This window comes from Anabrus simplex, chromosome 8 (assembly GCF_040414725.1).
Source record: "Anabrus simplex isolate iqAnaSimp1 chromosome 8, ASM4041472v1, whole genome shotgun sequence".
Taxonomy (NCBI): domain Eukaryota; kingdom Metazoa; phylum Arthropoda; class Insecta; order Orthoptera; family Tettigoniidae; genus Anabrus; species Anabrus simplex.
Window position 1 is genome coordinate 121,794,586 of NC_090272.1, and position 14,934 is coordinate 121,809,519.

The window sequence follows — 14,934 nt, forward strand, 5'->3', positions numbered from 1 at the left end:
AATTTATCTCAGCAATGAAAAGGTTAATGGGACTTATGGAAGAAAGAAAGTAGAACTGGTTGAGTCAGCAAAGAGGATGCAACTGGATGTGTTAGGACTTAATGAATATGGGTAAGGGGAAACAATGAGGAAGAAATCGTAAATAATTCTTAACAGGTGTCAAAAAGGGGAAGGGCAGAGTAGGACAGTTCATCAGGAATACTATTGCACACAACATTCTGGTAGTCCCTGTTAGGCACATAAATGAGCAAGTGATGTGGGTAGATTTGGCTGTTGGAGGAATTAGGATGAGAATTGTCTCAGTGTATTCACCAAGTGAGAGTGCAGATGAGGATGAAGTTGACAAGTCATATGAATCACTAAGAGGCATCACAGTCAGGGTCAACAGCTATTTGCTTTACGTCGCACCGACACAGATAGGTCTTATGGTGACGATGGAATAGGAAATGCCTAGGAGTGGGAAGGAAGCAGCCGTGGCCTTAATTAAGGTATTTGCCTTGTGTGAAAGTGGGAAACCACGGAAAACCATCTTCAGGGCTGCCGACAGTGGGGTTCGAACCCACTATCTCCTGGATGCAAGCTCACAGCTGCACGACCTTAACCGCACAGCCAACTCACCTGGTAGGGTCAACAGCAAGAATAGGATAGTATCAATAGACAATTTCAATGAAAGAGATGGAAATAGAACTGAAGGATATAAGAAGTTGATGGGTAAATGTGGGGGAGATGGAAGCTAATAGAAATGGGAAGCTTTAGAGGACTTCAGTGCTAGTAAGTGATTAGCAGTTATGAATACATTCTTCAAGCATAAGGTTATTCACCGCTACACATGGGAGGGTAGGGGCACTAGTTCCGCAATAGACTATATCTTAACTGACTTCAAATTCCAGATATCTGTTAGGAATGAGCGAGTATTCAAGGGATTTTTTTATAATACAATCCGCTATCTAATCTGTAGTGAACTAGGTATCTTTAGGCCCTAGGTCTACGATAGAGAAAATTAAATCTGTATGCTGATGAATAAGAGAAGAAAATCTCCAGGATGAGAAAATTAGAAGAACATGGATATGATGAGTGAAATGTTCCAAACTTACCAATTTATAAAGTACGGGAAGAAAAAAATGTCTCTTGGGGTTGTTTATGGGAAAGGGGGATGGGGTCTTTATTTTAAGAACTGCATAGTAATATTTTGAAAAGAGCACCCTGTAAGGGGGCAGGCGTTTCATTTCTCATGACTTGCTGATGCCAGAAAGAACCCTTATTTCCAGTGTTCTGGTCTACGTAGAGTGTGAGTATTGTCCACCCTCATATAAGAAGATATGTGGAGCTGCTCGGTCTTGAAATTCTGCATTTGATCGTTTGATTGGTTTCATTGTTCTGGAAGGATGCCGTGTGCAAACTGGGGAGTTGATATCTTGGATGCAAAAGTTAGCATCCTCATACTGATCTTGGTTTTCAGTCAGGGCAGACATGTTAGAATCCAAGCTATTGCTCCACAGAGAGTTCAGGCTGATGTTGCAGGATAATGGGATAAGGTGAACTTTACTTCCTTTATAGTGTCTTAAATTAATTTGTATCACTCGTAGGAATTCTGTGGGGCAGTCTCGCATCTTCAATGATTGAATTTAGTCAAAATAGTGCTTTTCAGCACCATGATACATTTTTGTTTGAAGCCAGCAAATTTTTGTATATCTCTTTGTAAGTGTCATGTACAGTAAATGTCCTGAAATGCACTGTTTGCCTGTGTCTGATTATATGGAACTAGCCTGATGTAATAAGGAACTTTATCTTCCAAAATATCTAATAAAAGGAAATGCTGCCACCTTACAGCTGGTATAGCACTTTGCAGGGGCATCTCGTGTTAAGGATCACATGAACCAGTGAACATTCTGGTAATTCCAGACAATTACAGTTTACACTATATTGTATGATGAGAACAAGATTTTTGGACATTGAGAACGTATTTATGAGGTTGTAAGTGCCAATTCGCTTTCCATTTCCATTTGAATCACGCGCCATGCCAGTTGATCACAACCCCATTTTGAACTACAAAGTTGGGTATATTGCACATTTTTCTTGAAGGTAAAATGCTGTAAGTATAGTGAATATGAGCACAATTTTCTGTGTGATCACGGTCTGCTGGTCCGCTTCCAATGCCTTCTCCTAACATTCTTCTCAAATCCCAAAGATGACAGGATGAATCGCATAGTCTGTGGTGGTGGGTAAGGTACACGGCAAGGTCTGTTGTCATGGAGTGGTTAATTGTCAGTTACAGATGCATAATAATTACTTAATGAACCAAAGAATCTTTCAACTAACTGCTTGCTAACAAAATAGGTTTGTACTTTCAGCATGAGGAGTTCAAAATATTAACTGCCGTAATTAAGTACAATTCCTGCAACTATGTTGGCAACCCTACAGTAGGGTGAAGGGGAGGGTTTGTTTCACAGGTGTTAATATCATGTTTGTATTCTGGTCTGTTTATTTTATAATATTATTAACATTGCAATATAAACTAAGCGGGCTGCTGTTAATGTATTAACTGACTGAGTGGCAAATTATGCATACTTTTTAAAATCTACTGTCTACTCTGTGTGCACACCCAAAGATTTTAAGCATACAATGCCACTGGGACATTATAAGGCTGTCAATTTCCGTGATATACACCATTTTGTTCTTACCTACGCTCCATCATCTCCTTTTCCTTGTGATATGTTATTCTCAAGTTTAGGGGACAGTTAAAGGTGGTATCACTTTCATGTGCCTGTGAGCATGGCTGTTTAAAATAGTGAGAATCTTCTGAACATAAAAGGAAATCTTTCTGGTGACATTTTGAACAACCAAGCTCATGGGGAGGAGGACAATGATGATGGTGAAATTACGCTTGATTATGGTAAATAAACTCCATTGTCATAAAGCAGCAGGAATAGATGAAATTAGCCTGAAATAGTGAAATATAGTGGAAAGGCAAGGAGGGATGAAATGGTTTCATAATGTAATAAGATAAGCATTGAATGATAGAAAGGTACCGTAAAATGGGGTAACTTCGGCCACTTTTTCGTATATTTTTAAAATTAAAATATGAAATATTCCCTCTAATTTTCTGAAAAATATAATATAAGTTCCACCATGTTTGTTCTTCATTTCTAAATATGAACATAATTCTAATTGTTATTCAGTAATGAATTATGATTATCGAAAGAGTGGCCAGAGTTACCCCATGTTTTGGGGTAACTTCGGCTGCCATAAAAATATCTCTTGAAACGAAGTTTTCTTCGATGTAGTGTTACTTCAGCCACTGTGAATGTTTTTTTAAAAACCTGCAGAATGCCCAGTATCAACAATTACAAACAAATTAAAATGATTTGTGGTGAAACAGAAGTATAGTGATCAAATTCACATTTTTCACAAAGAAGAAACTATTTTATTTAGCCTAAGCATACAAGCATTGCATGATATTACAAATTACGTGTTGCATTTTGTAATTATTCATAATGGTACAAAAGATAAGAAATAAAAAGTACGAAAATCATAAAGCCCAATAGTATGGAGGAAAAAGGAGATTGGAAAAGAAGCAATCGTGTAGACTGTTCTCATAATACACTGTCTTCTAAATTAGAAATATCTGTGCCGTTAATTAAGTTCTTAATTGCGCATCGTCCATGTCAACTGATATCCGTCTATTTATCATTGAAAATAGGAACCGTCTTTCCCCTCCCTGTCAGGATAACCTTCCCCATTTATTGTTATTATGGCTTTATTAATCTCTTCTAAAGGATTCTTGAAGTAAACAAGCTCGTAATTACAATACCTGTGGCGGCGTAATATTTTCCTGTACATTCTTGGCATGGCCGAAGTTACCCCGGAAGAGGCAACTTTTATCACAAAACTATTCCCTGAAGAACCTATTTGAATAAAATGCATCCAATTAGGTTGATCAGTGCCAGACGTACTTACATTTTTACCCCATAAACCACTGGAATGGAGAATCGAATGCTGGGGCTAGAGAACAGTTTGTTTTCTCCTGTTACCAGACAAGACAATAGTCAGGGCTGCGAAAAAAATGGATTGACTCAAAAATGAGCACGCCAATGTTCTTTGGACTACCGAGTGTTGATAGAGCATTCTATTGTACGTGCGTTTCAAGTTGTTGCAAGTAGTTTATCTTTTTCAGTATAGGAGACAGGAGAAAATAAGTGTAGCTATTCGTCAGTATCCGAAGTTACCCTGTATGGCCGAAGTTACCCCACTTTACGGTACCTTCTGATTGGACAAAAGCAGTATTTGTACCTACCTACAAGCAAGGGAATAGCAAGGCTTGCAACAACTATCAAGGTATTTCATTGATTAGTATACCAGGCAAGGTGTTTACCAGCATTTTGGAAGGGAGAGTGCGATCGGTAGTTGAGAGTAACCATTGTGGTTTCAGATGACAGAGGGGCTGTCAGGATCAGATTTTCAGTATATGCCAGGTAACTGAAAAATGCTATGAAAGGAATAGATGTTACGTTTATATTTTGTAGATTTAGAGAAGGCATATGAGGGAGTATCAAGGAAAAAGATGTTTGCTGTACTGGGGGACTGTGGGATTAAGGGTATATTATTCTTTACTGACATAACTTTAGTGTTGGAAAGGCTGATTTTCATTTAATGCTCATTGCACCTATTCTCAAGTTCCAAGTTTCAGCATAATCTGCCATTAAGACCAAGTCATAGGCATAGGCCCAACTGCTTACTACATTTCCACTTAACTGAATTCCTCTGTAAACTATAAAACACAAACATGTAAGATTATAGCCTTGTCTAACCCCTGTAAGTACCTTGAACCAAGAACTCATTTTAACATCAATTCTCACTGCAGCCCAACTATCAACATAAATGCCTTCAGTGATGGAAAAAGTACAACATAAAAGTAATTGGACTGAACTATAGTTACTTGATAAATACTTTACTCGGTTACAGTTACTAATTACTTTTTCGACAAGTAAAATCACAATTACTGGTACTTCACAGAACATAAGTCTTTAGGGAAGCACAATATTAAATGTAGTGCTGGAATGATGGAATATTACCAAAGTTTGCAAAGAGAAAGACATTACTCAATTTTTTTTTTAAATTTGTATATTTTTTTATTTTATAGCATAGAGACATCAAGGGGTCACTAAGTGAGACTAAACAAACTTTCAGAATGATTGCTCCCAAGTAAAGCTTGCATGTCACATTCATATTTTGATTATTTTTAGGCCCAACTAATTTAAAATATTTATTCTAATAGGGGAATGGAAATTCCAGTTCCATTCTCAACCATATAACACACAATTATCTAAATATCAACCAGTAACCACAAGGAGCTGGGAGTAAATGACCAGTGCGCAAGCAAAAGGTGATTTCATTCCCCACCCCGAAGGTTTGGGGTGTGCCACCTAGAGGGTTACGTCCTCTCTCTGGTCAAGAGATGCAGGTGGTTTGGGGAGATGTGGTGGAAGAAGGATGTGGAAAAGGTAAGGGATAGAAAGGGATTTGCAGCCTCTTCTCTAAGTGTTTTGTAACTTTGTAATGATTTGTATGTATACCGGTACATAAAATGATTTTCAGAAATTATGTTTGTGCTGTGAAATCAAATATATTGTATATTGTAATATTATGTACAAGGCTAACATTTTTTCTATAATATATATATATATATATATTTTATTTTGCTTTCTCGTTAATTTTATTTTTTTCCACTACATCTAGTTTTACTTTTATAAGTACATCAATTCCACAGTTTTAACAAAGTACGTAATAGTAATTTTCCATTGAATCCTATGCCTAGATGAGCTGTTATGGAAACAGACAGGAAAGTATGTAAATATGCTAAAACTTAACATATTATACTCCTGGTAAAACCTACTTTTACCATAATATGAGTGGAAACATTGGTAATTGGATGACCTTATCATTTTTGAAGGGACTTTGACAATCACACTTGCCCAATCTGACACCACCTGGTTATTTTTCATGGGGATATGTGAAAGGAAGAGTTTACTAAAAAAAAACACAAACCATAGTTCGCATATGAATCTACTGTGTATGATGTTCTTAAGATTTGTGTTTTTCCTTCATCCATAGACTTAAGAACTAGTATCATTGTCATTTAACTTTAAATTTTTTTTTTTTTTTTAGTACACTTTGTCAACTTATTGTTATATTTAGTGTCAAATGTTTCAACTGTAGGCACGACAGCCGAATGTCACTGTCTCTGCCTTCTCACCAACATAGCTGCAGTTTGATTCCCAACCAATGCGAGCGTAATTAAGGGCACGTGTACGTGAATTATTTTCAAAAAATTGAATTTTTTATTTTCATGTATTATTATTCTTTGGAGTTCTCTCTTTCAGAATATATATAGTTTACATATGTTAGCAAGCACATTTTGTCCTAAATGTTGTTTTTAAGAATGTCTGCGCTAAGTAGCCAAGCCCCTTTAAATGTCAAACATTTGAAAGTGTCATAACTTTTCCACCAGTAAAGATATCGGAAAGCGATAAGAAGTATTTTATCGAAAGCTGCCCTGCGTAAGAATTGATTGCTCTTAGACCTGCCAGCCGCAGCGTGCTAGGTTGTAAACAGAAGCCAGTATTGTATTGTATTGTATAGTAGCGTGCATGAAATTCTCTATTTGTAAACATCCAGCATTTGCCTGGAGTGAAAATGGGAAACCACAGAAAACCTCCTTCAGGGCTTATTGAAACTGTACTATGGCTTAGCTATAAGGAGAAACCAGGGTAATATAGAAGCTATTAGAAAATCTGTATTGGCTAGTTTCATTCACAAAGCATCAACTGATGACCACCCACAACACGTGGTATGTCCTCCAGGTCCAGACTTCTGGTGTGAGTACCAGATAGCAAAGACAGAGGGTAAAAGATTATTGTCATAAACATTCATTACCTTATGTTGTTATTGAAGCCATAAAACCTATTTATATAGATCTTAGTGCCAAAAATCTCTTGGAACTTTTTTTACATGGACGAACACAGAGCCCTAATTAGAGTTTCCATCATTGCATTTGGGAACGTGTGCCAAAAAGCTTATTTGTAGGTCTTCCTACCCTAAAATGGGTGTATTGGATGCAGTTATCTACTTCAATGCAGGTGCTGTATCCAGATGTAAGGTACTGGAGTCTTTAGGAATATCTCCAGAGGAAAATATGGCCTCAGCATTAGCTGCAATTGATCGTCGTAGGGTAATTGACGCTGAGAGGGCTGTATTTGAAAGCTCTAAAGAAGCCAGAACAAATAGTAGAAATAAGAAAACACAGCAGGATGATGAGTGTGTCCTAAATCATGCCGAATATGGAGGTGGAATGCATCGAAACTGTAAGGGTTGGTCACAAACTTAAATTTTTACTTTGATTGGCTCTCCTGAAAAATTGTATTTTTTAAGAATATTTATTTTACTATCTCAGTAACCGTTAATGATAGAACACTGAAATTCGGCACACAGTTTTAGTGTGCTATTGTCTGAAAAGTAGACTACAATCATGAACGTAGCTCTTTATTTATGAAAAATAGACCATAAAGTATTCAACAAAATTTATGAAATTTTTAATAACAATTTTCGAACTTTTCCCATAAAAGAACCATTTTACTGCATATCATGATTGTAGTCTACTTTGTAGCTACATGCTGTGGGTAGCATCTGTAAAAATATCATTCATATCACACAAGTAGTTTCCGAGTGTACCCTTCCGACAGCTTGGAGTGATTTTGCAATCTTAGAAAACATCACAAGAAAAAAACTCTCATAAAAAATTAACAATGAACTTTAACCAACAATTAATGATATAACAACAGTCTACAATGTTCATTCATTGCACATAATAATATTTGTCCACCTAGAACAAGTGCATTTGTTCAAATTATGATGGCAAATATAGTGATTTTGCACTATTTTACTATGGTCTTCACAGACACGTGCCCTTAAATGAAAAGTCTCACCCCTGGGGGCTGAATTACTTGTAAAAATGAATGTCCCATGGTTAAGATTATAGTATTTTAAAAAAATTAGTGAAGTAAAGAGTCAACTCTGTACAAGTCATGAAGGCCCTTGGAGGGGTGGAAGGTAAAGGCTTCCACTATCTGTAACCTCGACGCTTGGTGGGGTAGAGTGTTAGCTCTAAGCCCAGTCATTTTTTCCCCCAGGAATTAACCTGGAACTCTTTATTGATGTAGACTGAGTGAAACTCAGGGCTATGTGCACCTCTGGAAGTGGAAATCTCATTTCTTAAATTTTCGACTTCCTGACAGGGAACTGAATCTACGTTCTTCTGGATGAACCAAGCACACCTTTACCATCTCAGTTGGGCAGTCCCTTCATGGCATCAACAGTCATATAAAATCCACAAGTTTGTTTGCTTGTTCACTTGCTTACTTTCTTCTTCTCCAATCAGAATGAAACTTCTTACTGCATATTGGACTACTGCCTGTCACTTTATGTATACATCCTTAGTGATCTCATCACCTTTTGGTCCCTGTCTACTTTATTTGACATTGAAACTGAAAATATTGCTAATAAATTGTCTCGGCACACATTGCAGGAAGTATTAAAAAGTAATTAATGTTTCCTGCCTAATGTAGAAACCCTTTTTAAAAAAAAATAATCTGCTGTACATTGCACCAACACAGAGAGGTATTATGGTGATGACGGGATAGGAAAGGACTAGGATTGGGAAGGAAGCGACCATGGCCTTAATGAAGGTACAGTCCCAGCACTTGTCTGGTGTGAAAATGGGAAATCATTAGAAACCATCTTCAGCGGGGTTCGAACCCGCTATCTCTCGAATGCAAGCTCAAAGCTGCATGACCCTAACTGCATGGCCACTTGCTCAGTCATCATAAATCTGGACCTAAATATTTGTAAACAATGTTAGTCATATTATCAGGTGTACAATCATAATTTGTACTTTTTTTCTTTTGTATGAAATGTAACAATTTTTATTGTTCTTGCTGAAAAATGCATCATTGCTGAATATAAGAGTTGTGTATAATACAGAAATCAATTTTTTTTGTTTCAGACAAACCCCACAATCCAATGGTAAATGCTGGAGCAATTCTTATCTGTTCACTTCTCCAAAATCTTGTTCATTTTGAGATGTCATTCGAGCAGAAATTGGCCTACATCATGCAGCACGTACAAGTAAGTGTGCATGGGAAAAATAATCGTAATATTATCTGCCATGTCAAAGAAATTCTTTTTCTTAAAAAAAATTCTTTTTTTTTTTACAATTTACTGTACATCACACTGACACAGATAATCTTATGGTGACGACGGTATGGGAAAGGGGTAGGAGTGGGAAGGAAGTGACCATGGCCCACTGTCTTCCAAATGCAAGCTGACATCAGAAGAAATATCAAGACTAACAAGGAAGCCAGAGAATTCACCACAGCACCAATACTTGTTATGTTATTGTCCATCTTCATAATAATTTACTTTGAAAGAAGTCATTTGAGGAGCAATTCACATACTATGATCTGTTTTGTGTTATTATGTCATTGCTTTTTTTTCCCCCCTTCTCTGACATACTTTAAGTATGTTATGTAACCTTCCAACACTCTAATTCAGTTGTGAGGTAACTGACACAGCCGAACCTGGCCTGAGATACTTGTTTCGATTTTGAGCTCTTTTAGGACCAAGATATGTGTGCGATGATCAGTCCATGGAATTCTTAACATCCTTCTTCAGCAAAACATTTCAGTTGCATTGACCTTACTCATCTCCTATCTTAATGTCCACGACTCACATGCATACATTAGAAACTTTTATGCTGTTTGAAAGTTTTCAATCCCAGATCATGTCTTAACTTGTAACACATATGACATTTTGGAAATATTCAGTTCATAGATCATACTTATTGTTTATATTCAGAATTACAGCACTGCATTCTGCAATCTTCACAGTTGATGGTCAGCCCTTTCTGATTATGATGATGATGATGATGATGATGATGATGATGATGATGATGCTTGTTGTTGAAAGGGGCCTAACATCTAGGTCATCGGGCCCTAATGGTACGAAAAGAGACTAAATGTAATGACAAATTAAAAGTCCAAAATCATCCGCTGACCAGAATTAAAAACATGATGATGAAGAATGAATGGATGAATTTGAATTTAAAACAATCAGTGGATCTGACCCGCAATGCCCCACCTTCCAAGTAAACCATAGTATTACTGACCAAGAGACTGCTTCTAAAGCACACTCCTGAATCAATGATGCTTGTTGTCTAAAAGGATACAAAATCCAGGTCAACAGCCCCTCATAATGGTACTTATCGCTAGTAAAGTAGAAACATGGTAATTTGTCATGTTGTGGTACTAATCAAAAGTAGCGTAGACTCACGGTTTTCCACACATTATGGTGCTACTCACAAGTATTGTACGTCACACAGGTAATGGAGACCTGTGGTCTTTCTGATATAATGGCGCCACTCATAGGCAATACGAACCCATGATGTTCCTCACCTAGGGGTACTAATCGCAAGGACCCAAACTGTCCCGGGGTGTTCCTCACATAGTTGGTACTAATTATAGGCAATGCAGACCCACGATGTTGCTCATATAGTGGTACTAATCACAGGCAACGCCCAGACCCGTGGTGTTTCTCACATAATGGTACAAATCACAGGCACCGTAAACCTGTGGTGTTCCGCATATAATGGTACTAATCACAGGTACTGTAAACCCGCAGTGAACCACTCTCTGCTGCTACTAATCAAAAACCTATTGTGTACCTAACATAGTGGTACTACTCGCAAGTAAAGGCGACCCATGGTGTTCCCCGCATGATGGTACTAATCACAAGTAGTTTTATGGTTCTAATAACAATCATCCCTTGGTTGTCCCTTTCAGCTGCCTCTTACAACAGGCAGGCAATACCGTGGGTATATTCTTCATCTGAATCCCCCACCCACATGGGGTTTACCCCTTTCTGGATCAGTATTACTGATTCTCTGCAAAGGGCAGGCCTGTAACTATCAAATGATTTTCATAAACATCTCAGTGCATAATGAAAGATAAACACAAACAAGCCCTCACTTCTGCATCTGAATTAAGATTAAGAATGACATATATTTCTCCCCAGCAGGAGAAGTGTGACCTTAATCATCAGATGAACAATCACTATTCAAAGTTGTTGTAGAATTTGGTTTCTTTTTTATATATATTAGGTAGGTTTAATAACTCACTGATGGTAAACAGTCTTCCTTTCTGTTAGAATCTCCTGGACCAAAACTAAACCAGGATTTATATTCACCTCAAATGCTTCCAGAATGAAGAACCAGGAATTGAAAAACAACACTGACTTCCAATGTGAAGAATTATGTTTATTACAATATCCACACTACTACACACTAAACTAAATTGATGATAAAGTAAACAATGACTAGTGTCATACATGAGCTAAATAACAACAGAATGAGATACTTCACACAACATGACATTGCTTCAAATACAAAACAAACCGCTATAGGGCATGTATTAGAAACCCAAATGATGTCGCCACTTTTCGAATCTGAGTTGAGGGTTTTCTTCACCCCTTCTTGCTGATGCAGATTAAGAAATTTATAAGTCTGAGTGGTTCTAAAATCTGATTAAAAGATTCCTGTTCTGATAGGTTTGTAAATAAATCTGGTAGTATTGTGTTAGAAGAACAACATTGTATGTTTATAATCCTCTTCTCACATAGATCCCTTAATTGATGATGGCAGACATCAGTGTTTTACTCAATCAGTTGAACACAGCCCTGATTATCTTTGAATATATTAATTGTCTGTATACCAAACTCTGTGATTTACTGCTTGAGCTACAATAATTCTCGACTAGCTAAAGGTGCTGCAACACATTCTGCTTCTATGGAAGATATAGCAACAGAAGTCTGCTTGCGACTAGACTAAGCGATCGTCCCCTTCTCAAACAAGAATATGTATCCATTTGTTGATCTTCAGTTCATTCTGTTCAGCAGTCTAGTCAACATCCTCATAAAATTTTAGTACTAAATTAACATCCAAAAATAAATGAAGTTTCTTGTCTTCTGTTAAGGGAAGGTAAGGCATTACACACTCAGCAGCATTCCAGTTCAGCTGCTTTGGCCTTTCAACATGAAGACTAAGAAGACCCACTGCTGTAACAATGTCAAGTCTTGTTGCTGTACCTAAGTACATTAAAGATCCTATCCTTTTCTTTGTGCAGCTACAACAAACAAAATTATAATGGTCTCATGCTTAACAACTGGTGCAAATGTTTCATCAAAGTCTTCTATGTATATTCAAGAAACCTCAAGCTACCAAGTTGGCTTTTTATTTTCATCACCATCTTGTTTTGCTTGAAACATCTACAGTATTTGCAGGAAATCACTCTCTTTCTGGATGAAAGAAATGCTAACTCCTTTTACTTGACACCGATTAAGAACACATATTCCTCTTCAGCAACAGCAAATCATATCCTGGCCAGAGAGAAGGCGTAACCTTCTAGGTGGCCCACCCCACCCCTTCAGGATGGGGAATGAAAACTTTCTCAGACAGACGGCAAACCATAACTTTTGCTCATGAGGTGTCTTCTTTAGTAGTTCATCCCATGTGCTTGGCTCTCTCACGTAATCTGTCTGCACTCTGTGTGCCAATTTCTGACATGTATTGTTGAGGTACCTCTTCAACATCAATTTCTGGAGTGCTGTCAATATCCTCTTCTGAGCAGTCATCTTCTTCATGAGGATCTTGGGTGTTGTCACCAGCTGAACACATATCAGCAGAGATGCTCTTCATCATTGCTGTGGTCTTTGGAATAACATTCATTTCCCCTTCTGGCATTGTACTGTCTACAAGATTTGTGTGCCTGGTGCCTGCTTTGATTATTCTCACAGACCTGCTGACCCTAACCTTAGCTATGTTAAGGTCGAAAATCCTATATCCTTAATACAGTCATTGTACCCAATAAGAACACTTGCTGCTTTGTTGTCCCATTCCTTGTGCTTCTGCATGGGTATCAAAGAATAAATCTTTGAACCAAAAACTTGTAGATGACCAACATCAGGTTTCACTCATGTGAATAACTTGACTGAGTTTATCGAGGCCCGACTCTGGTAGTATGGACATTTCATGAGAAGAACAGAGAGGGAGTGGTTAAATGGTTCGGGTCATGTAGCTGTGAGGCTTGCGTTTGGGAGATAATGGGCTTGATAAGTAGTCCTGCAGATGGTTTTCGTTTGTTTCCCACTTTTACACCAGGCAAATGCTGGAGTCCATACTTTAATTAAGGCCATAGTCACTTCCTCCCCAGTCCTAGCCCTAGGATTGTAGCCATAAGACCTCTCTATATAGATGTAATGTAAAACAGTAAAAACAAATCATGAGAAAAACAGGCAATTTCATGGCCAAAACAGCACTCCTACTCATTCCTAGAGGGCGTTGGCCCCACGGTAGACCACTGAAGCAGTGTAAGATAACATCAGGGATGACATGCAGGATGTAGAATTCAGGATTGAAGATGTCTATGGCAAAGCCCTGTGGAAGAGACATAGTAGTAACAGGATAAGTACTAAGAAAGAAGAAGTTATTATTGTTTTGAGGCAAAAACAACAGGATCATAAGCCAGAACAACTATCCTCTCATGGGATTACTTATATATTGCCCTGTTTTCTTTTCAAAATACAATACTAAACACTCAATTCAGATTCAAGTTGTCCAGACGCTGAGAAAGAGAGCAACTGCAACGTGTGCAATGAAGAATTAAAATTCTTGGAATGATGACTGAGGTACAACAGCCATTGCCTGACAACAAAAAGAACTTTCAGCCAGAATCCTGTATACCAATAAAATCTGACAGAATTTTTTTTTTTTTTTTTTGCTATTTGCTTTACATCGTACCGACACAGATAGGTCTTATTGCGATGATGGGATAGGAAAGGCCTAGGAAGTGGAAGGAAGCGGCCATGGCCTTAATTAAGGTACAGCCCCAGCATTTGCCTGGTGTGAAAATGGGAAACCACGGAAAACCATCTTCAGGGCTGCCAACAGTGGGGCTCGAACCTACTATCTCCTGATTACTGGTCTGACAGAATTGACATCAATATCAGAGTTCTTGCAGGCAAACCCAATTAATTAATTAACTCATTCATTCATTCATTCATTCATTCATTCATTCATTCATTCATTCATTCATCAAGAATCCTTGGTATGGCAGCTCAGGCTCTTGCTAGAAAACTATAAAAATTTCATTGATTCCAACTTTATAAGCATCCTTGAAGAAATTCAATGTGCATTCATAAATACAGTAGAATCTTGTCTATCCGGCCCAATATGGCGGAAGGTCAAGCTGGATATTGCTGATATAGCCCAATCATTGTAATATCATAGCATCACCTTGTATGTTGTACTTAAAGAGAAGTTATTCAAAACAAAAGAGCAATGCTACAAACCTTCCAATATTGATTCAAAATTAATTTATGTATTGTTTAAGATGCAAATCCATTACAAATAAAGTAAAATAAAGTATTCTTAGCTGCTGGAAATTATTATGTGAATTAAAGTAGTTGGTTAAATGTCTAACAGTCTGTCAGCATTGGTAATGAATTACAAATATATTTCATTAGTGAAAATGCAAGAAGTTCTGAGGTTTGACTCAACATTAATTTAAATATTTATATTATTATATAAGAGGACTGGAAAATAAAGTAGTGGCATCGTATGCATATATACAAAAATAATTTATTTTTATTTATTTTAATTTTTTAATTTAGGTTTATGAAGGTTTTTCTTCTTTTTGTCAGCCCAATACTGTTTCATCCTTTCTGAATGTAATTTTCTTTCTGCTTCTGGAATCACTCTTCCTATTCTCTCCTTGCTGATTTTTGTCTGCAGTCTAGTGTGTTTATCTTTTAATATTTTGAGTGTATTGG

The 14,934-nt window shown here is 37.3% G+C and overlaps 1 protein-coding gene across 1 annotated transcript in view; it reads left to right on the forward strand.

Moving 5' to 3' along the window:
* LOC136879186 (glutaminase liver isoform, mitochondrial-like) overlaps positions 1-14,934 on the forward strand; it is a 208,494-nt gene that overhangs the window by 81,164 nt on the left and 112,396 nt on the right. The window contains exon 6 of the mRNA XM_067152957.2: positions 9,059-9,180. Within this exon, the coding sequence (XP_067009058.2) occupies positions 9,059-9,180 (122 nt within the window). The remainder of the gene's footprint in view (positions 1-9,058; positions 9,181-14,934) is intronic.